Raw genomic sequence first — 21,467 nt, 5'->3', positions numbered from 1 at the left:
CAGATATGCTAAACATTCGTATGACCCTTCATGCTTTGGTCACCGTTCCAGAAGACATCCTTCCATGCTGATGACGCTTGTTAAAAAAATAATACATTATTTAAATTTGTGACTGAACTCCTTGGGGGAGAATTGTATGTCTCCAGCTCTATTTTACCGGCATTCTGCCATATATTTCATGTTCTAGTAGTGTTGGATGATGACTCAGCACATGTTGTTCATTTTAAGAACACTTTCACTGCAGATTTGACAAAACGCAAAGAAGGTACCAATGTGAGATTTCTAAAGATAGCTATAGCACTCGACCCAAGGTTTCAGAATCTGAAGTGCCTTCCAAAATTGGAGAGGGACGAGGAGTGGAGCATGCTTGCAGAAGTCTTAAAAGAGCAACACTCAGATGTGGAAACTACAGAACCTGAGCCACCAAAAAAGAAACTCAAACTTCCGCTTGTGGCATTTGACTCAGATGATGAAAATGAACATGAGTTGATCCTCACTGCTTTGGATTGTTATCGAGCAGAATCCGTTATCATTATGGATGCACTTTCTCTTGAAGGTGGTTGAAGCATGAAGGGAGATATGAATCTTTAGCGCATCTGTCATGTAAATATCTTGTGACGCTGGCTACAATAGTGCCATGTGAACATCTGTTCTCACTTTCAGGTGACATTGTGACCAAGAAGCGGGCAGCATTATCTCCTGCAAATGTAAACAAACTTGTTCATCTGAGCGATTCACTGAACAAGAAGTAGGACTGAGTGGACTTGTAGGCTCTAAAGTTTTACATTGTTATATTTTTGAATGCAGTTGTTTTTTGTACATAATTCTACATTTGTTTTTACAGTGCAAATATTTGTAATAAAAATAAATATAAAGTGAGCACTGTACACTTTGTATTTTGTGTTATAATTGAAATCAATATATTTGAAAATTTGGAAAATATCCAAAATACTTAAATAAATGGTATTCTATTGTTTAATAGGGCGATTAATCACGATTAATTATTTTTTAAATCATTTGTCAGCCGTACTATTATTGTATACTTCTCCCCATCTGCAAAAGGATACAAGGAGGACTGTCCTAGTCTATTCTAGAGGCACGTTGGTTGAAATACCTATGAATACAGTAACAGAAAATGGGAAACGTGAAGAAATACAGGGAAAATCAGGGGACTATACCCATGAGAAACAGAATACCTGGCCTAAGAATACAGTAAGAGGGTGACAGGGCTAGAGCTGTATGGATTTTACCTTTGGAAACCAGGATGAGAACTGATGGAGAGAAACAAATGTAATAAATTTGTATGTTGGGGGATGAAGGTTCGCCCAGCCCTAGGTAACACTGATAAAGGTTGGCATCGGTTTGTTTTTGTTTTAAAGGGTTAGTGCTGTCCAGTGCTACTTGTCAATTAACAGTTGTGTGTGGCAGGTGAGAGGGGATGTCATGTGAGGGGTTTCTGAACAACATAGCCTGTAAGTTCAGGCAAGGCTCAAAATGCATTTCTGCTCTAACCTATCACTCTTTAGCTGCAGGGCTTCTAGCAGGTACAGAAACAAAGGCATCAGGGAGGCCATGCTTGAATATATGGAGTTGGCAGTTCTGCTCATTTCCCCCCTTTATTTTATTCTCTCTGCCTTTCAGTCTTGCTCTCATTCCGTTCTGTGAGATCTCCTTCCCCATTTTGTTGTTCTGTTGATGTGCCAGTACCAATAGAATACAAGGATTAAAATACTCTGGTCTCTGACACACTCCATGCAGCCATTTCAGATAGCTGGCTCTAGCATCTACGGCAGGAGTGGGCAAACTACGGCTTGCAGGCCAGATTCAGCCCGCGAGCCCTTTTAAGCTGGCCTGCGAGCTGCCGGTGGGGAGCAAGGTCTGGGGCTTGCCCTGCTGCGGCGCTCCAGCCGGGGCACTGGTGCGGCCCCGCTCCGGTGCTCTGACCAGGGCGCTGGATCTGGGGCCAGACCACGTGGCTTGTCCCTGCTCCTGTGATTGGGTTGGGGGGCTGCAGCACAGTTCCACTCCAGCGTTGCACCATGCGGCTCGGCCCCGCTCCGACCAGGCGCTGGGTTGGGTGCCCCACCACACAGCTTGGCCCTGCTCCTGCCAGGGTGCTGGGTCAGGGACCCCACCACGCAGTGCAGCCCTGCTCCGGCCGGGGCGCTGGGTCCCGCTTTGGTGCTCCAGCTGGGTCGCGGGCCACAACACATGGCTCGACCCTGCTCCGGCACTCCAGCTGGGGCGTAGGATTGGGGCTGCACCACCTGGCCTGGCCCCGCTCCAGCCAGGGCACAGGGTCAGGGGCCGTTTCACGCGGCTCCCAGAGGCTGCGGCATGGCCCCGCTCTGGCTCCTAAGCGCTCCAATGGGAGCTGCAGGGGCAGTGCCTGCCGATGGGGCAGTGTGCAGAGCCGCCTGGCCGCGCCTCCATGTAGGAGCCAGAGAAGGAACATGCCACTGCTTCTGGGAGCTGCTTGAGGTAAGCGCCGCTCGGAGCCTGCACCCCTGTGCCTCTCCCCATCCCCCTCCTGCTCTCCACATCCCCTCGATCCCAGTCCGGAGCACTCTCCAGCACTCGAAACCTCTTAGCCCCACCCTAGAGCCTGCACCTCCAGCCGGAACCTGCACCCCTTCCTCCACTCCTGTCCTGATCCCCCTCCCATACGCCAAACCCCTCGGTCCCAGCCCAGAGCACCCTCCTACACCCCAAACTCCTCATCCCCAGCCCCACCGCAGAGTTCGCATCCCCAACCGGAGCCCTCACCTCCTCCCATATCCCAACCCCAATTTTATGAGCATTCGTGGCCCGCCATACAATTTCTATTCCCCGATGTGGCCCTCAGGCCAAAAAGTTTCCCACCCCGATCTGCTGGGTAACAAAGTGAAGTAGTTAACAGTGATTTCAAACTTTCCTCTGCCCTAGATAAGAGATTGGAGTAGACTAGCAAGGCAGCAGCTTCAAAGTTGCAGAGATCTATATATGTTACTACATGTGTCAGCCCCGCACATCTGCTAGCAGTGTGGTAGGACAGCTTGTAGATGGTGTGGCCTAAACAACATAGCTAGAACATGTTTCTTCTACCTGTTGGAGGATCTCTGGCAAAGCAGGTGTGGGACAAGGAAGCTTATGCTGAAATCAGAGAAAGCTTTTTAGAGTTTGCAGATAGAGAGCAGTGTCACAGCACAGAGTGGTGGTCCCAAAAGCACATTGCTGTGATGCATTGGGATGTGGAGAGTGAATTGATGGTCACAAAATCTAAAGTCCTATCCTCAGATCAGTAGAGGCTCTGCAAAGTGAAAACGGTAGCAAAACAGGTGACAGCAAAGAACGTGTGTGTTTTAGGGATCTTCGGAGAGAAGGAAGATACAGAGACCTCAAGTTTTATAGTTTTATTTCTATATGGGGGGGAGGGGAGCTCCAGCCAGGCCAACAGGACTGCACATGGGGGCAAATTACATGCCTACCCGAGCCTTGCAGTTTGAGGGGGGCTACACCCATCATGTCCCCCCAAAACTATGCCCCTTCTTAAGACTCCTTTTTCAGATACTGGACATACACAAAGACAGAAGGATAGAGGGAGGATAATCATGGAAGTTAGACAATTGAGGCCTGATCTAACTTACAAATTAAATCAATCTAGGTAAGTCACTCAGGGCTGTGAAAAATTTCCTCGATCTAGCTACTGCTTCTCAGGGAGGTGGAATAACTACAACAGAAAACCCCCTTCCATCGATGTAGGTGGTGTCTATGCAACAGTAGCACAGCTGAAGTAGCTGTAGCATAGACATGGCCTGAGTCAGTCTCCTCAATGGAAGGATTGTCTATGATTGTGGTTGTCAAATGAAAACTGCTCTTCTGAGTCAATGTGTGGGTAGTGCATACCAAAACTAAAGCTTAGTTTTTCTGTAGTTCTAAGTCAGCAAACCAGCTGTTGGAAAAAAAGTAGAATATAAAGTAGGTCACAATTTGTGAACAATTTGTAATGAGTTTGGTTTATAGAGCTGGAAAGAACCAGTTTTAATCTAGTTGATTTGGTGCCATATTCGTTCCAAGATTAGAAATAGAATAAGGAGAAGCTTCAGAATTCATCAGTTGCTGTAAAGTCTGTTTTTACTATTATTACTGAAGGATGAAAGATGTAATTACACCTCTACCCTGATATAACGCTGTCCTCGGGAGCCAAAAAATCTTACCACGTTATAACTGTGTTATATCGAACTTGCTTTGATCTGCCGGAGTGCGCAGCCCCACCCTGCCCCCCCGGAGCACTTTACCGCGTTATATCCGAATTCGTGTTATATCGGGGTAAAGGTGTATTAGAAACGGAACTCTAACCTTCTCCAGTCCCTAGGTGTGGTTTGACAGAAACAAATTAGACAGAAAGGCCAGTATTTAGTGCCACATGGCTGTAATGTAAACGCTATTGACTAGACAATCTTTGCAAGGCTGGTATAAAACTGGGCAGTTAAATTGGAGGCTAAATGACATTGGCACATAGGAATATTTTGAATTTTTTTGTTGGAATGTGGTGTGTACAATCTAATGAATAAGCCGTCACTTTATTAAAAATGTACTATCCTCCTCTGTCTGTATGCATTAGCACGTGTGTGTAGAGGTATATTTTTTCTCATTCTGTGCACACATTTGTTTTAATAAAACAGAAAAATGTCAGATGACTATGCGGGAAGCCTTTATAAAAATGAGCAGGCTGAAGTTTTTGCCAGCCAGAAGCTACATTTGAATAAATTGAAGTCATGAATGAAGGATGTTTGGACTATCCATCAGCATAGCATTAGCTATGTAATCTCATCACTAAGGTAAAAATAGGGAAACATGATTAGATTCCCCAACTCTTAAGTTATTTCTCATTTTCATTATTATACAATCATAATTTTTGTGCCAGCTTAGAACTTGACAGAGCAATCACTTCACAAAAAAGAATTTAGCTAATTTATTGATATAGTCAATTTCTGTCTTAAAACTATGTGATTATTGGGAGTATCATTTGATCAAAACACCCAGTTTAGCCTTTTGACATAGGTAAATGAACAAATGTATTTTAACATTGATTATCTACAGTGGAGTTAAATGTTTACATGATTAGTTTTGATTTAGAAAGTTCACACTGAATAAGTGATTCCAATAACAAAATTGAACGTAATTTTCATTCATTCTAAACATGGTTTCAGAGTAGCAACCGTGTTAGTCTGTATCCGCAAAAAGAACAGGAGGACTTGTGGCACCTTAGAGACTAACAAATTTATTAGAGCATAAGCTTTCGTGGACTACAGCCCACTTCTTCGGATGCATATGTTTCTCTAAACATGGTGTAAAGTTAAAATTACTCTGCTATAATTTATCCTTTATCTTCACAATATTTTTTTTTTTATACACATAAGTGAAAACTTTCCATATATTTTTACCCAGCTACAATTCACACCCATAATGTGGTGATTCCTGGAATGACAAAACTGCATAATATTCCAGCTTTTGTCATCTAAACGAATGCTTTTAGACCTCCCTTATTTTTTACTTAGTATTTCTTTGAAAGGAGCATACAAGAAGAATTAAAGTTTTCTGCTATATCTAGCAGATCTTTGATTTTGCAAATAGAGCTAGAGCTAAAAATATAAAATTAGATTTTTCTTCACTGTACTCCCTAAGGATTCCAATTTTTTTGATAAGTGTTTTTATTTCCCCAGACTAGGTTACTTTTTCATTGGAGGCAAATTTCTGAAATCCATATGCTATCAGGACCATATGTACTACTTGCCTTAAATTGTAGAAGGAAAATATGCAGAAATTTGTAAGAAAAATATTTTGAGGAGGAATTTGCAAGGAATCTATTATTGGAGACATTGGAAAATTTTGCTATTGTTCTAAAAGTTCATTCATTAGTAATATATTTTTTGTGTAATCTTAGATTACACTCCTTCTCTTCCCAAGAATAGGGATCTGATAAATGCAAATAAGAATAATTGAGTTAGAGATAAAAAGATTATGGACATTTACACTCAAAGTGTAAAAATTAAAAACAAATGCTTTAAACACAAGGGAAGATGTCAAACTTTAGTATTAGGGCCCTACCAAATTCACGGCCATGAAAAATGCATCGCAGACTGTGAAATCTGATCTTCCGCATGAAATCTGGCTGTTGTAGGGGAGACCAGATTTCAGAGCTGAATGGCTGTAGAGTGAAAGCTGCTGGCTGGGCACCCAACTCAGTGGCAGCGTATGCTAATGATACACCCTTATTTCTGTGCTGCTGCTGGAGGCAGCACTGCCTTCTGAGCTGGGCACCCAGCCAGCAGCTGCCCTCTGGCTGCCCAGCTCTTAAGGCAGCAGTGCAGAAGTAAGGGTGGCAATACCACAACCCCCGTACACTAACCTTGTGACTTGCTTCCGGGTCCATACCCCCAGGGTTACAACACCATGAAATTTACTATTTAAATATCTGAAACCGTGAAATTTACAGTTTTTAAAATCCCATGTGAAATTGACCAAAATGGACCATGAATTTGGTAGGGCCCTATTTATTGTGCTCCAAGTTACAAATAGTTTTTGTAGTCATTTATAAGTACACCTCTACCCCATATAATGCGACCTAATATAACACAGGTTTGCATACAACGCAGTAAAGCAGCGCTCTGGGGGGCGGGGCTGCGCGCTCCAGCGGATCAGCATGTCAGTGTGACTGGCTCCGACACGCTGTTCTGAGCGGAATGTTAAGGGTGCCGGGCCAGAGCTGAGGGGTTGGATAAGGGGCAGAGGGTCCTGGGGGGCGGTTAGGGGACAGGGAGCACGGGGGGTTGGATGGTTCGGAGGTTCTTGGGGGGGGGGCGGTCAGGGGACAGGGAACGGGGGCGTTGGGTAGGGCGTGAAAGTCCCGGGGGGCCTGTTGGGGCAGGGCTGTGGATAGGGGTCGAGGAAGTCAGGGGACAAGGAGCAGGGGGGCTTAGATAGGGGGTGGGGTCTTGGTAGGGGTGGTTAGGGGTGGGGGGGGTCTCTGGTGGGGGTGGTCAGGGACAAGGAGCAGGGGGGGTTGGATGGGTTGGGGGTTCTGAGGGGTCAGTCAGGGGGCAGGAAGTAGGTGGGGGTTGGATAGGGGGCAGGGCCAGGCTGTTTGGGGAGGCACAGCCTTCCCTACCCGGCCCTCCATACAATTTTGAACCCCAATGTGACCCTCGGGCCAAAAAATTTGCCCACCCATGCATTAGGCGTTCTCATCTCTCCCGCCTATTTTAATTTAGTTTCTAAATTGCGTGCAGTATAGACTAAACTTAAGTTGTCTCACTAGTTGTATTTTGGAAACATTGTAACTCTGCGCTGACATTTTCTAAACAAAACAAAAAAATGGTTTGTATTAATACAGTATTAAAATACCATTGACGTGATGGCAAGTAGTTCACAGCCACGGAAACTAAAGGCATGGACAGTCAAAGGCCTGGTCTACACTATGACTTTAATTCGGATTTAGCAGCGTTAAATCGAATTAACCCTGCACCCGTCAACACAATGAAGCCATTTATTTCAAAATAAAGGGCTCTTTAAATCGATTTCTGTACTCCACCCTGTGACGGGTTGGATCACAGAAATCCCCTTGGGAGGTGCCACCCGATGTGCAAAGACTACCCCTGCTCCTGTTTTCCCTGCCAGCTCAGGACTCCAGCACCCTGTCTTGCTGAGCCAGCCACTCCTGTCTGGCTCTAACACAGATCCAGGGTCTGAATCACTTGTCCCAAAGCTGCAAGTTTACCTGAAAACAGCTCACAGTAGTGTGCTTGTCTTTAGCACTCATATGCCCAACTCCCAATGGGGTCTAAACCCAGATAAATCCGTTTTACCCTGCATAAAGCTTATGCAGGGCAAACTCATAAATTGTTCGTCCTCTATAACACTGATAGAGAGATATGCACAGCTGTTTGCTCCCCCAGGTATTAATACATACTCTGAGTAAATTACTAAATAAAAAGTGATTTTATTAAATACAGACAGTAGGATTTAGGTGGTTCAAAGTAGTAACAGAACAAAGTAAGTCACCAAGCAAAATAAAATAAAATGCGCAAATCTATGCCTAATCAAACTGAATACAGATAATTTCCTCACCAGTTCCAGAGTGCTCCCTTTTACAGGCTAATCTCCTTTTAGCCTGGGTCCAGCAATCACTCACACCCCCTGTAGTTACTGTCCTTTGTTTCAGTCTCCTTCAAGTATCTTGGGGACGGGTGGAGAGGCTCCTTCTTTAGCCAGCTGAAGACAAAATGGAGGGGTCTCCCACGGATTTAAATAGACTCTCTCTTGTGGGTGGAGACCCCCCCCTCCTCCCTCCTATGCAAAGTCCAGCTCCAAGATGGAGTTCTGGGGTCACCTGGGCAAGTCACATGTCCCTGCATGACTCAGTCTTTACAGGCTGAAGCCATTGTCCACATGGTATCTTGCATGTCTCCAGGAAGACTTCTCATGTGGATTGGAGCATTCCAAGATGCATTGTTCCCCAAGTGTTTCCTGAAGAGGTACTTAACCTGGTGAATTCCTTCCTAAAGAAGCTGACCAAATGCCTCACAGAGCTTACTTAGAAATCAAGCAAGCATACAGCCCAAATTCTTAACCTCAAGTGGAAAATGATACATATGTACAAATAGGATGAATAGATATAGTAGACCATAACCTTTACGGAGATATGTTAGGTGGCACAGGCGGCACAAAACATATTTCAGTTATATCATACATACATTTATAAACGCCCCCCATAAAGCCTTATGGGGTACACTGTCACACACCCCGACAAGCGGAGTAGCGCCAAAATCGATATTGTCATTTAGAATTAGGGTTAGTGTGGCCGCAATTCGATGATATTGGCCTCCGGGAGCTGTCCCACAGTGCACCATTGTGACCGCTCTGGACAGCAATCTGAACTCGGATGCACTGGCCAGGTAGACAGGAAAAGCCCCGCGAACATTTGAATTTCATTTCCTGTTTGCCCAGCGTGGAGAGCACAGGTGACCACATATAGCTCAGCTCATCAGCACAGGTAACCATGCAGGCCGATAATCGAAAAAGAGCACCAGCATGGACCGTACGGGAGGTACTGGATCTGATCGCTATATGGGGAGAGGATTCAGTGCTAGCAGAACTTCGATCAAAAAGACGAAATGCCAAAACTTTTGAAAAAATCTCCCAGGGCATGATGGAGAGAGGCCACAATAGGGACTCAGATCAGTGCCGCGTGAAAGTCAAGGAGCTCAGACAAGCCTATCAAAAAACAAAGGAGGCAAATGGTCGCTCCGGGTCAGAGCCACGGACATGCCGCTTCTACGCCGAGCTGCATGCAATTCTAGGGGGGGCCGCCACCACTACCCCACCTCTGACCGTGGATTCCGAGGTGGGGATAATCTCATCAGCTACACCTGAGGATTCTGCGGACGGGGAAGAGGAGGAGGAGAAGGAGGATGAGCTTGCGGAGAGCACCCAGCACTCCATTCTCCCCAACAGCCAGGATCTTTTTCTCAGCCTGACTGAAGTACCCTCCCAACCCAATATCCAAGACCATGACCCCATGGAAGGGACCTCAGGTGAGTTTACCTTTTAAAATATAAAACTTGCTTTTAAAACAAGCATTTTTTAATGATTACTTTGCCCTGAGGACTTGGGATGCATTCGCGGCCAGTACAGCTACTGGAAAAGTCTGTTAACGTGTCTGGGGATGGAGCGGAAATCCTCCAGGGACATCTCCATGAAGCTCTCCTGGAGGTACTCCAAAAGCCTTGCCACAAGGTTTCTGGGCAGTGCAGCCTTATTCCGTCTCCATGGTAGGACACTTAACCACGCCATGCTTGCAGCAAGTAATCTGGTATCATTGCATTACAAAGCCTGGCAGCGTATGGTCCCGGTGTTTGCTGGCATTCAAGCAACATCCGTTCTTTAACTCGCTGTGTTATCCTCAGGAGAGTGATATCGCTCATGGTAACCTGGTTGAAATATGGGAATTTAATTAAGGGGACAGAGGTGGCCGTTCCTACTGGGCTGTTTGCCTGTGGCTGAAAAGAAATCCTTCCCTGCAGTTAGTCAAGCGCGTGTGTGTGTGTGTGTGTGGGGGGGGGGAATTGGCCCTGAGCTTTTCGCGTTTAGCTAGCAGGGATCTTCCCTCTTACCAGCCACGTGGTGGGGGGAGGTGTACAGCAATCATCCCAGATAATTCATGGCGGGGGGTGGGGTTAGTTTGGTTTCTGCAGGGATCTTCCCTGATACCAGCCGCGCGGTGGGGGGAGGGATAAAGCGATCATCTCAGAGAATTGGATGAGGGGGGGTTAGTTTGTTTGCTGCTGCTGAAGGTTAACAGGAAAACCGCAGCAGTCAATGGGCTTTGCTTGGTATGTGGGAAAGGAGTGCACAGAAGCCGAAAGACAATGGCTTACCATGGCCGCATGCAAGCTGAATTCTGTTGCCCGGACCTGCGGCTGTGATCTCTAACACCAAAGCCACAGGCACTCAATATTAAGATGGAAAATGCGACCTTGTACTGAAATCACGTGCTATGTAATGTGAATAGTGTTGTTCACTATGAAAGAGTATAAGCATTGTTCTGTAAAATGTATCATTTAAAAAACTTCTCCCCTTTTTTTCAACCCTCCTTTCAGCAGTTGCAAATTTTTCAAGCCTCCCTCCTCCGTCCCGAAGGCTATCTTAGATAAGGCAGTGGAGGAAGAGGACGCGAGACGAGATGTTCACGGAAATAATGGAATGCACCCGCAATGAAAGAGCTCATTTGAATGAGTGGAAGGACACGGTATCTAAATTTAGGAAAGATGCCAGTGAACGTGAGGTCATGAGGGATGCTCGAGATGAGAGGTGGCAGGCTGCAACGCTGGGGCTGCTGCGTGAGCAAACAGACATGCTCCGGCGGCTGGTGGAACTTCAGGAACGGCAGCAGGATAACAGACTGCCGCTGCAGCCGCTGTATAACCTCCCTCCCCCCTCACCATGTTCCATATCCTCCTCACCCAGACGTGTAAGAACGCGGGGGGGGGAGGGGGAGGCTCCGTGCACCCTCCCACTCCACCCCAGTGGACAGCCCAACGAAAAGGCTGTCATTGTATTGAATTTTTTCACTGGCCTTTTACTTCCCTCGTATCCTCCCAAACCTCACCCAGATTACCTTGTCGGTTCTCTCCCTATGTTTATAATCAATTCATAAAGAATACATGATTTTTAAATGATAGTGACTTTATTTCCTTTGAAAGCAAGCTGGGGGAAGGGGGAGGGTGGGTTCCTTACAGAGAATGAGTCAATAAAGGGGGCGGGTTTTCATGAAGGAGAAACAAACAGAAATTTCACACTGTAGCCTGGCCAGTCATGAAACTGGTTTTCAAAGCTTCTCTGATGCACAGCCTTTCCTGGTGTGCTCTTCTAATCGCCCTGGTGTCTGGCTGCGCGTAATCAGCAGCCAGGCAATTTGCCTCAGCCTCCCACCCCGCCATAAAGGTCTCCCCCTTACTTTCACAGAGATTGTGGAGCACACAGCAAGCAGAAATAACAATGGGGATATTGGTTTGGCTGAGGTCTGAGCGAGTCAATAACCATCGCCAGCGACCTTTTAAATGGCCAAATGCACATTCTACCACCATTCTGCACTTGCTCAGCCTGTAGTTGAACAGCTCCTGACTCCTGTCCAGGCTGCCTGTGTATGGCTTCATGAGCCATGGCATTAAGGGGTAGGCTGGGTCCCCAAGAATAACTATTGGCATTTCAACATCCCCAACGGTCATTTGCTGGTCCGGAAAGTAAGTCCCTTGCTGCAGCCGTTTAAACAGATTAGCGTTCCTGAAGACGCGAGCGTCATAAACCCTTCCCGGCCAGCCCACATTGATGTTGGTGAAACATCCCTTGTGATCCACAAGTGCTTGCAGCACCATTGAAAAGTACCCCTTGCGGTTTATGTACTGGGTACCCTGGTGCTCCGGTGTGAAGATAGGGATATGAGTTCCATCTATCGCCCCACCACAGTTAGGGAATCCCATTGCAGCAAAGCCATCCACTATGACCTGCATGTTTCCCAGAGTCACTACCTTTCGTAGCAGCACCTCAGTGATTGCTTTGGCTACTTGCATCACAGCAGCCCCCACAGTAGATTTGCCCACTCCAAATTGGTTCCCGACTGACTGGTAACTGTCGGGCGTTGCAAGCTTCCACAGGGCTATCGCCACTCGCTTCTCAACTGTGAGGGCTGCTCTCATCTTGGTATTCTGGCGCTTCAGGGCAGGGGAAAGCAAGTCACAAAGTTCCATGAAAGTGCCCTTACGCATGCGAAAGTTTCGCAGCCACTGGGAATCGTCCCACACCTGCAACACTATGCGGTCCCACCAGGCTGTGCTTGTTTCCCGGGCCCAGAATCGGCGTTCCACAGCTATAACCTGCCCCATTAACAGCATGATCTCTAAAGCACCGGGTCCCGCAGTTTGATAGAATTCCATGTCCATATCCTCATCACTCTCGCTGCCGTAGCCTACTCCTTGCAGCCTGGTTCTGCATGTTCTGGTTCAGCATAAACTGCACGATAACGCGCGAGGTGTTTACAATGTTCATGACTGTTGTCTTGAGCTGAGCGGGCTCCATGCTTGCCGTGGTATGGCGTCTGCACTATTCACCCAGGAAAAAGGCGTGAAACGGTTGTATGCCGTTGCTTCCCTGGAGAGGGGGGGAGGATATACCCAGAACCACCCGCGACAATGTTTTTGGCCCCCTCAGGCATTGGGATCTCAACCCAGAATTCCAATGGGTGGAGGAGACTGCGGGAACTATGGGATAGCTATGGGATAGCTACCCACAGTGCAGTGCTCCAGAAATCGAAGCTAGCCCCAGTACACGGACGCACACCGCCGAATTAATGTGCTTAGTGTGGCCGCATACATTCGACTTTATGAGCCAAGCAAAGGTCTCAAAAGCACTAGGAGTGGGGGAATCAACATTAAGAGGGTGGATCAAAGATGAGGAAAAATTACGATCAATGCTAGTTGAACTGGATGAAAGCGAAGGCCTGGAAAGGAAGTGCCTAAAAACTGCCCAGGATAACCAACTAGATAGAGCAGTATTTACATGGTTTACCCAAGAACACTCCGAAGGCATGCCAATTTCCGGTGACATTATAAGGAAACAAGCGGAGAAATTGAAGAAGGATCTCGATTTTAGATGCTCGGGCGATTACCTTGATGTGCAGAAGTGTTAAGAATGTAAAGCTAGCAGTGGATGGCTTAATCATTTTTTAAAATGTCATGGCATTTGGCAAGTCGCAATTTCAGGAGAGATGCGCTCCGCAGATATAAAAGCTTGCGATGAATACCCGCTAAAGTTACAAGATATCATCATCGAGGGTGGCTATGTTCCAGAGCAAATCTATAACGCTGATGAAACTGGCTTATACCATATGCTGCCGGATAGAACACTTGCTTCTAGGACCGAAGAACAAAAGGCCAAAGGTATTAAGGTGATAAAAGAGAGAGTGACAATACTTTTCTGTGTGAATAAAACTGGTTCACATAAACTTAAACCTCTGTGCATAGGCAAATCCAGGTCACCTAGGGCTTTCCACCATAAGAACATGGATTCACCTTCACTCATTTATCGCCATTCAAAAAATGCCTGGATGACATCAGATATTTTCGAGGAATGGTTTAAGAAATATTTTGTACCAGCTGTCCGGAACCACCTACGCAGACAAAACTTGGAGCCAAAGGCACTGCTCCTACTTGACAACTGTCCCGCCCATCCCCCAGTTGAGACCTTAACCAGCAAAGACGGGAAGATAAAGGTGAGCTACCTTTCTAAGAACACGACGTCCAAAATACAGCCCCTCGATCAAAGCCTTAGTAAATAAACTGAATTTGCTGGATGTATTTAACTTAAGCGAGACAGCCTGGCTAGGAATCACTCTGTCAATGATAGAGAAATGTTGGCATTGTGGTCTCAAAAGTGCTTTTGTCACTGAAAGCGACGACAACCAAGATAAGGAAGAAGACGAAGATGAGAACAACTTTGAAGGTTTTATGGAAGAAGAGGCCATGGATGCAGAACGAGTCTACAGGGAACTTAAGTGGGATAGCTGATGTTCAAGAGTGGATGGAGGTGGATGCTATGTGTCTAATCTATGAACGACTTACAAATGTAGATATAATTCATAATGTTGCCCCTCAACCACCTGGTGCCTCAGAAAGTGTGTCTAACCCTGAGGATAGTGACAAAGAACCCTCGGAGCCACTGCCCAAAGCTGATGATGCGGTTGTAGGGTTAGAGATTGGTCTTAAGTGGCTAGAAAGTCAGGATGTGAATAGACTGCAAATACTGCAGTTAAAATCCATAATTGACCTGGTGAAGGTGGCGGCTCGCAGTAGCATGAAGCAACAAAGTATAAGAAGGGTTTTTTTTAAATTAAAAAAAAATGTTAAGGGGTGCATCTTAAATAAGAAAGCATCTTGTACCCCCTAAAAGTTTTCAAACTACAGTGTATTTAATAGTTAACAGTTCGTATTACATAACAATCTATGTATAACGTAGTTGGCTAAGTGACAGATGCTCCTATTTGCTAAAATACCAAAATCCTTTTTTACAACAATTTGTAAGGATTTGTAATTAAAAGTATTTTCTGATATTCTATGTGAATTTTTCATTTTCCTAAGCATTACACGCAGACCAAACGATTGATGTATGATGAAACCTAGCCCACAAGATTGCATTTAGGAGTTTTTAGTACTTGTGTTGTTAATACACTGTATCCTTTAAGTAAGCTTAAAAAATAATTGTTGTAATTAAAGAGAGGAGATAAAATTTAACCACTGTAGAACAGATTTATTTATTGCATACACTGTGTTAGTTTTAACAAAAATGATTTGCTGACTATTAATAATGGAAATGCTCGAGGGCAAAGCAAGTTTGATATAACACAGTTTCACCTATAACACGGTAAGATTTTTTGGCTCCCGAGGCAGCATTATATCAGGGTAGAGGTGTAGTGTGCAGATTGTCATTGACGCAGGCTGGGATTAACCTTCCTGTGGACTAGAGTTGATGGCAGGAAACCAAAAGCAGAATTTTTTTTTAATTGGTATTTGGAGCCTCAAACCAGTATTTCTACATATGGGGGGGGGGGGGGGGGGGGAAATATGATTGCTCATTTTATTGTTACCAAAGGCATTATTAGAAGTGACCTGCAATGGAAAAAACAGTTCCAGTTAGTGCCTTTCTTCTTGACATATAAAGACCTGAAAAGGTTTTCAAAACTTTTAAATTGCAGCAAGGGTGGTTTAGGTTGGACATTAGGAAAATCTTTCTAACTGTCGGAGTGGTTAAACACTGGAATAAATTGCCTAGGGATGTGGTAGAATCTCTATCATTGGGGATTTTAAGAGCGGGTTGGACAAACACCTGTCAGGGATGGTCTAGATAATACTTAGTCATGTCTTGAGTGCAGGGGACTTGACTAGATGACCTATGATTCTATGAAAATAATAGTGCTTTAGTTTATCTTGGAAATTGTAGGATTAAAGCCCATTCTTCTCTGTGTTGGCTAGAAGTCATAGTGGAGGACTTAGAGAAGTGGATTGTGCATTCAGCCCTTAATTAAAGGGACAGATGTAGTTAATTTTTAACTAGGGCACCTGTTCTTCCACTTTAGGTGGTTTAGTTTTTTTTGTTTTGTTTTTACAGTGGTCTCTGTTCACATTACATACTGCTGACTTATTTCCTCCTATCCAATTCAGCATCTTGACCTGTCTCTGACCCTCCCTAGATATCTTCGTCAAACTTCATCTGGTACAAAACTTCTCACCTTTCCTTCCAAACCCTCTCCCTCTTCTCTTGCTGTTAATGCCATCATCTTCTTTGTCACACAACATGGGTGTCATGTAACACTCCGTTCTTCTTACCCTACAGACCCAGGACCTGGACAAATCCTTCTGGTTACTACTTCCTCCTCCACAGCATTTTCAAAGTCCTATTCTTGTTTAAACTTTCATTTCTTTCCACCTTTTTCTCTCCCCTATAGTCACTTGTTACTTCCCATCTTGAAATCAGTGTGTAAGTTTCTTAGACAGCAACTGACTCTTACAACATATTTATACAGTGCCTCCTACAAGCTTGATTGTGCCATCTAGACACTATCACAGTATGAATAATAGTTATTCAGTAGGGGGGAGGGATAGCTCGGATTGAGCATTGGCCTGCTAAACCCAGGGTTGTGAGCTCAGTCCTTGAGGGGGCCATTTAGGGATCTGGGGCAAAAATCTGTCTGGGAATTGGTCCTGCTTTGAGCAGGGGGTTGGACTAAATGACCTCCTGAGGTCCCTTCCAACCCAGATATTCTATTAAAAAAAAAATAAGTTATTTCCCTTGAATAATTAGGTTTCACTTCCTAGCTACTCATTCTCCAAGAGAAGGGACCATCCCTAACTCTGTAATTATACAGTACTCAATACCATGGGACCCCCCTCGTGATTGGGGCCTCAGAACTACTGTAAGTAACTGCCAATAATAAACCTATTAGTTCTGCAGTGGTCCATAGTTTCTCTAGACAAGTAGTACAAGCAAGGTCTGAATTTCTATTAAAAAAGAAAGTACTTTAGAAAAATTATTTCAGGCCTTTATACACTGTGCAGAAGCCAGATTCTCTCCCACCCCCCACCCCCCCATTTACATGACACCTTTGAAGAACAGATTCTGATCCTTCTACAGCATTCAACATGTGTAAGTTTTTCAATGAGACTCAACTAACCAGAACATTTAGAAGAACAAATATCTACAAGCGGTGTAGTGATGGATGTGGAAGTTTTCTGTCCTGTCCCCTATTCCACAGAGCTATGTTACCCAGGGAACAGAACTACAAGCACTGTCTAGGCAGGCAGTGATCATACAGTGTTTTGAGGTGAGCAGAAGTAACTTTCATCTGCTTAATTCTCCGTGTTTTTCTTTAGATTGCCCTACAGGGACAGGTTAAACAACTTGACCACCTGAGGGTGGTTTAATCAATCCTAATACTTCTTGGAAGAGCTTTTATATGCAGTAACTTGAGCCACCCTCAAAGAATTGGAGAAGTCATGCTTTCTTCCACTCTGCCAAGCAGATTTTTTTGGCAACAGAAATCCAGCTAATGGCGGGACAGGAGTCAAGAGTTAATATGAAATTTAACAAGAGAACACAAAGACCATTATACCCAGAGATCTAGGTAATCCAACATATGTATCAGCTAGTCAGAAGTAATCTTTGTTGGATATTAAGATTAGAACCAGTGATAACTCTTCTCCACGGTGGGGGGGGGGGGGGAATAAAGTGACTTGATAACCGAGGTCCATAGCACACTGACGTAAATTGAGATCCTACCATTTTCCTTAAGAACAATAGCTATTTAAGAACTATCTTTGTTGGTATACTTTTCCGTAAGGATCCCACATGGGGACTGTAAAGAAGCAGATTAGGTCTATTGAGTTGCTGACTGAGCCAGTTTCTTGGAGTGCTGGGTGAGAAAAAGCCATGAAGTCTTGTATGGAGAAAACTCCATCTGCACAGGTTTCAGCAGATAATCTAAACATTCTGCACTGCCAACATAAAAAAGGCAAGACATAACATTTATTCAGACTTCTGGAATGGTTCACCATCTAAAAAACCCCCAATGTCTGAGAACATATATAGACCTCTCATGAAGGCTATATTTCTCATGACGATAATATTTAATGAGTTGGTGGCAGAGGTTATTCATTAAGCAATTTTCACTGGGCATCTTGTGCCATTGAAAAATCTGTAGCCTTAAGCCATATCACCAGCATGATTAGCAAGCCCAACGTCCTATTTTATGTGGTGTTTGTTTCCTCTTATAACTAGCAGGAAAGAATGAACTGTCATTTTTCATGTTACAGAATAATCAGGACTCTGGTACTCCACAAAGATTTTTTGCATTTAATCATTACATATATTATCAAGGCTTTCAGTTCAGTAACAAAAGATCTTAATCATGTAAAGTCAGTATAGTATATTTATCTGTTGATAAGTTAAGCCATTTCCTTACACTCAGTTCAACTCTTCATGTCTTAGTTCACATTATTTTTTCCTTTTATGGCTGGGTAAATCCTTTATTTCTTTCATCTTCAAAGTAGTTTGCCATGTATTTTGACAGAAGGAAATAAGGATTCAAAATGACAACTGTTTAAAAAAGTTTATTACATTGAGGAACTTATTAGCAAGTAGTACTTATTTGAAAACAAAGCAGCTGCACCATTCCCTTTTCCTTAATTATCTAAATTCAGCCCATCAATTGTAGTAAAAACTGCACTAACAATGTGGTGCGAAGATTTAATGGAGTACATTAAACTTACGCAATTTGAGGAAGATTCAAAAAAAGTCAATGATCAAAATAGGATAAAAGGTATATAGACATATTTAGCTCTTATACCTAAAAATGAAGCCAAATACCCTATACTTTTGCTTTGCATTTTGCTATTAATATGCTTAAAGGCTGTAAAATATTCAAACAGAACACCTTACAAACTTATAAAAATTTTGTATTGCTTTAACAAGATCTACAACCTACCTTTCAACATATTGTTAATGCACTTCCATCTTAATTCAGTTTCCCTTAACATACCAAGGCAGTTTTAATTGGATTTATGTAAATAGGATTCAAATATATTCCATCGTAAATCTAGTGTATTATAGAAATCCTTGACAGTTCCATGTACCTGTTACATTTCCATCCATCAGTTGATTTTCAGGTTTCAGTGATGAATCTGTTTTCCATCCATGATCAAACTAATCAATTTAAGTCCTCATTATAAGTTTGCTCAAAAGTGATAATTCAGATATTTAGTGCTTCAGTTGCATTTCAATGCTTTAAATAAAAAAACAACTTTACATTAGGTCCTCCCTGAACTGTCACTCCCCAAAGACAGTTTTAATAAGGAGAACATTTCAAAAGCATAAACATTTTGGGAGCCAATTTATGTACTTTAGAATTTTCAGTCAAACCAGAAAAACAGAGCTTTGCAAGAATTTCCTTGACTAATTTTTATGCCAGTTTAAGATCCAAGTGTCTGTAGTTTGCTTTTGTTCACTTAGTTGTGGGAGGGAGGGGGGGGAAGGGAAAGTGTTTGTTTATATTTTGTCTAAAGCTCTCAGATTTCCCAGAAAAATAAAAGCTCAGAGATTTGCAGACTTAATAAAATTTATTTAAATTTCATGCATTACGGTAGCTACAAGTGTAATCATATGAAACTGAAGGACAATAACTTGCGCTGTCCATACAATGTAGCCTTAAGTGAAATGAATGGGAATTCCACAGTTACAAAGAAACAAGAAGGATAAAACTCTTTAAAATTTTGAGTTCTGTAAACTGAAACAGTCATGTGACTGTCAGCTTCTGGGGAAGGCAAGGACTCACCACTATTTAATTTTACAATTGCAAAATATTTAGTTTAAAGGAAAAGTATTCTGAAGAAGCTCTGAAGTTAACCTTTTAAACTAATAATGGAAATTTCCATTAATATGTATTTCTCTCATTTCCCATTCACCCTCTTTCACTTCATTCGAACCAGGATGGCAACAGGAGATAGTCCACTTTTACCTACAACTACGTAGGGTTTTAATATATTTAGCTCCTTCAAGTTGTATTGAGGAAGCTTAATTTTAAACCGCTTATGGCTTTACTTTCTCAAGAAAGCTCTTTACCAGTCTACACAAGCTTAAATTGGCTTGATATGCCATAATTTACAGACTGTACTTGATTCTGCACCTCCTAAATTTCAATATGTGCAAACACTTAGGGTCTTAAATAGTCCCTCCCCTCAGTTCAGACAGGTCTTTAAAACAGTAAGGATAATCCTGCCTTCTAACAGAGAATGAACTAAGTGACTTGTAGAACTGGCACTTTTTTAACTGGCCCAGTTTTCAGACAAAATCTAAGGGTACATCTACACTACAGGGGGGAGTCGATTTAAGATACGCAAATTCAGCTACGTGAATAGCGTAGCTGAATTCGACGTATCGCAGCCGACTTACCCCGTTGTGAGGACGGCGGCAAAATCGACTTCTGTGACTTTTTGTCGGCGGCGCTTACTACCACCTCCGCTGGTGGAGTTAGAGCGCCGATTCGGGGATCAATTGTCGCGTCCCGTTGGGACGCGATAAATCGATCCCCGAGAGGTCGACTTCTACCCGCCGATTCAGGCGGGTAGTATAGACCTAGCCTAAGTCATAAATACCAATATAGGCATTATTGCCACAATTACCATGTTTTTGCAACTTCCATTGATTTACTGGTTGTTAGCATTTTCTGAAGGTAAGAATTTGATTATGCTGCACTTTTTATAAAGACACAGTATGTAATTCTAGCATTCAAAATCAACTTACTGTGTCTAAGAAATTATGTTAAGTCAACTTAGGTTTGCTGTAGATATAAACCAACATAAAGCTAATAAAGTAGTGCCACATTTGCAAAAAGGTATTTAATTTAAAGAATGCATTAAACACTATTAGGATGGGGCAAAACAAATTCCTTTTATACAAACTTGGTCAATTGTCTAAGTACCTCATTTAAAACGGGGGGGGGGGTGTGAAGGAGGAGGGGGTAGGGGGAGGAAGAGAGCCGCTGAGGAGTTTAGAAAACTCCAAGTAATCCAACATTTAGAATACTTGGAAAGTTAAAAAGCTAATGCAACAGTGTTACATCCAGATAAAAAACATTATTCAAAAGCAATTCCAATACCAAAAAGGATTTCAAATTGAATAGTTTATTAACATGGTAGTTGTCTTTGTAACATGTGTACACACACTCACACACTGAGTGATCTGCCTGGAAAAAAAGATGTCTTAATATGCCAGGGGAAATTAAACATTAAAAATCCTTTATATTTTCATAATTAAAGGCAATTATGTCCACATCACTTACAAAGCTATTGCCGAATCTTTGCAAGGAAGCAGAATTTGGGAGAAAAAAAACCTCTTTTTGGGAAATTCAACAGTGGCATAGCAGAGCTCTCAATATGAGAAAGCTGACATAATGTGGACCTTGGCTGTGAAATTTGTCTTTGCAAAATATGGGGAGAAGTTTATCAATGGGCAGAAAATAAGAAGGCGGTGTGAAGTAGGCTTTTGCAGAGTCAATCTTCCTCACAGTATTGTGCAGGGTCATCAAGAAAAATGCTTAGTCCTTCTCTGGAACCAGTTTCAGAACTTTTCCAATTGCAATGGTCTTACCTAAACCAAGGAGAAAGATGCTTGTGTTAGGTCTTTATTGGTGAACAATGCACTTATATCTACAAGTGTGAAAGCTTCTAAAACATAGATTCCTCATGGTGTCACAGATAATTATATATTAGAGAAAATTACTTTTCATGACAAGAGTACAATAGTGTGTTGATGGGAGCAAAAGTGCCACTCTCTCACAGGAGAAATCAATGTAGATACAAAGAGTGAGATTGTTCTACATTCAT

General features: G+C 43.4%; 2 protein-coding genes across 7 annotated transcripts in view; one reads left to right on the top strand and one right to left on the bottom strand.

The window, feature by feature from the left end:
* Positions 1–21,467, top strand: part of LOC135973815 (uncharacterized) — a 1,510,190-nt gene that overhangs the window by 955,627 nt on the left and 533,096 nt on the right. The window lies entirely within an intron of this gene.
* The window catches only part of GSPT1 (G1 to S phase transition 1), a 39,383-nt gene continuing 38,665 nt past the window's right edge, over positions 20,750–21,467 (bottom strand). For all 6 annotated transcript variants that reach the window (XM_005307582.5, XM_005307583.5, XM_005307579.5 and 3 more), the window contains one exon: positions 20,750–21,231. In XM_005307582.5, coding sequence (XP_005307639.1) covers positions 21,179–21,231 — 53 coding nt within the window. In that variant the 3' untranslated portion in view covers positions 20,750–21,178. The remainder of the gene's footprint in view (positions 21,232–21,467) is intronic.

This window comes from Chrysemys picta, chromosome 10 (genome assembly GCF_011386835.1).
Source record: "Chrysemys picta bellii isolate R12L10 chromosome 10, ASM1138683v2, whole genome shotgun sequence".
NCBI lineage: Eukaryota > Metazoa > Chordata > Testudines > Emydidae > Chrysemys > Chrysemys picta.
Note: the sequence above shows the minus strand (reverse complement) of the source record. Positions and strands in the feature narration are given on the sequence as shown.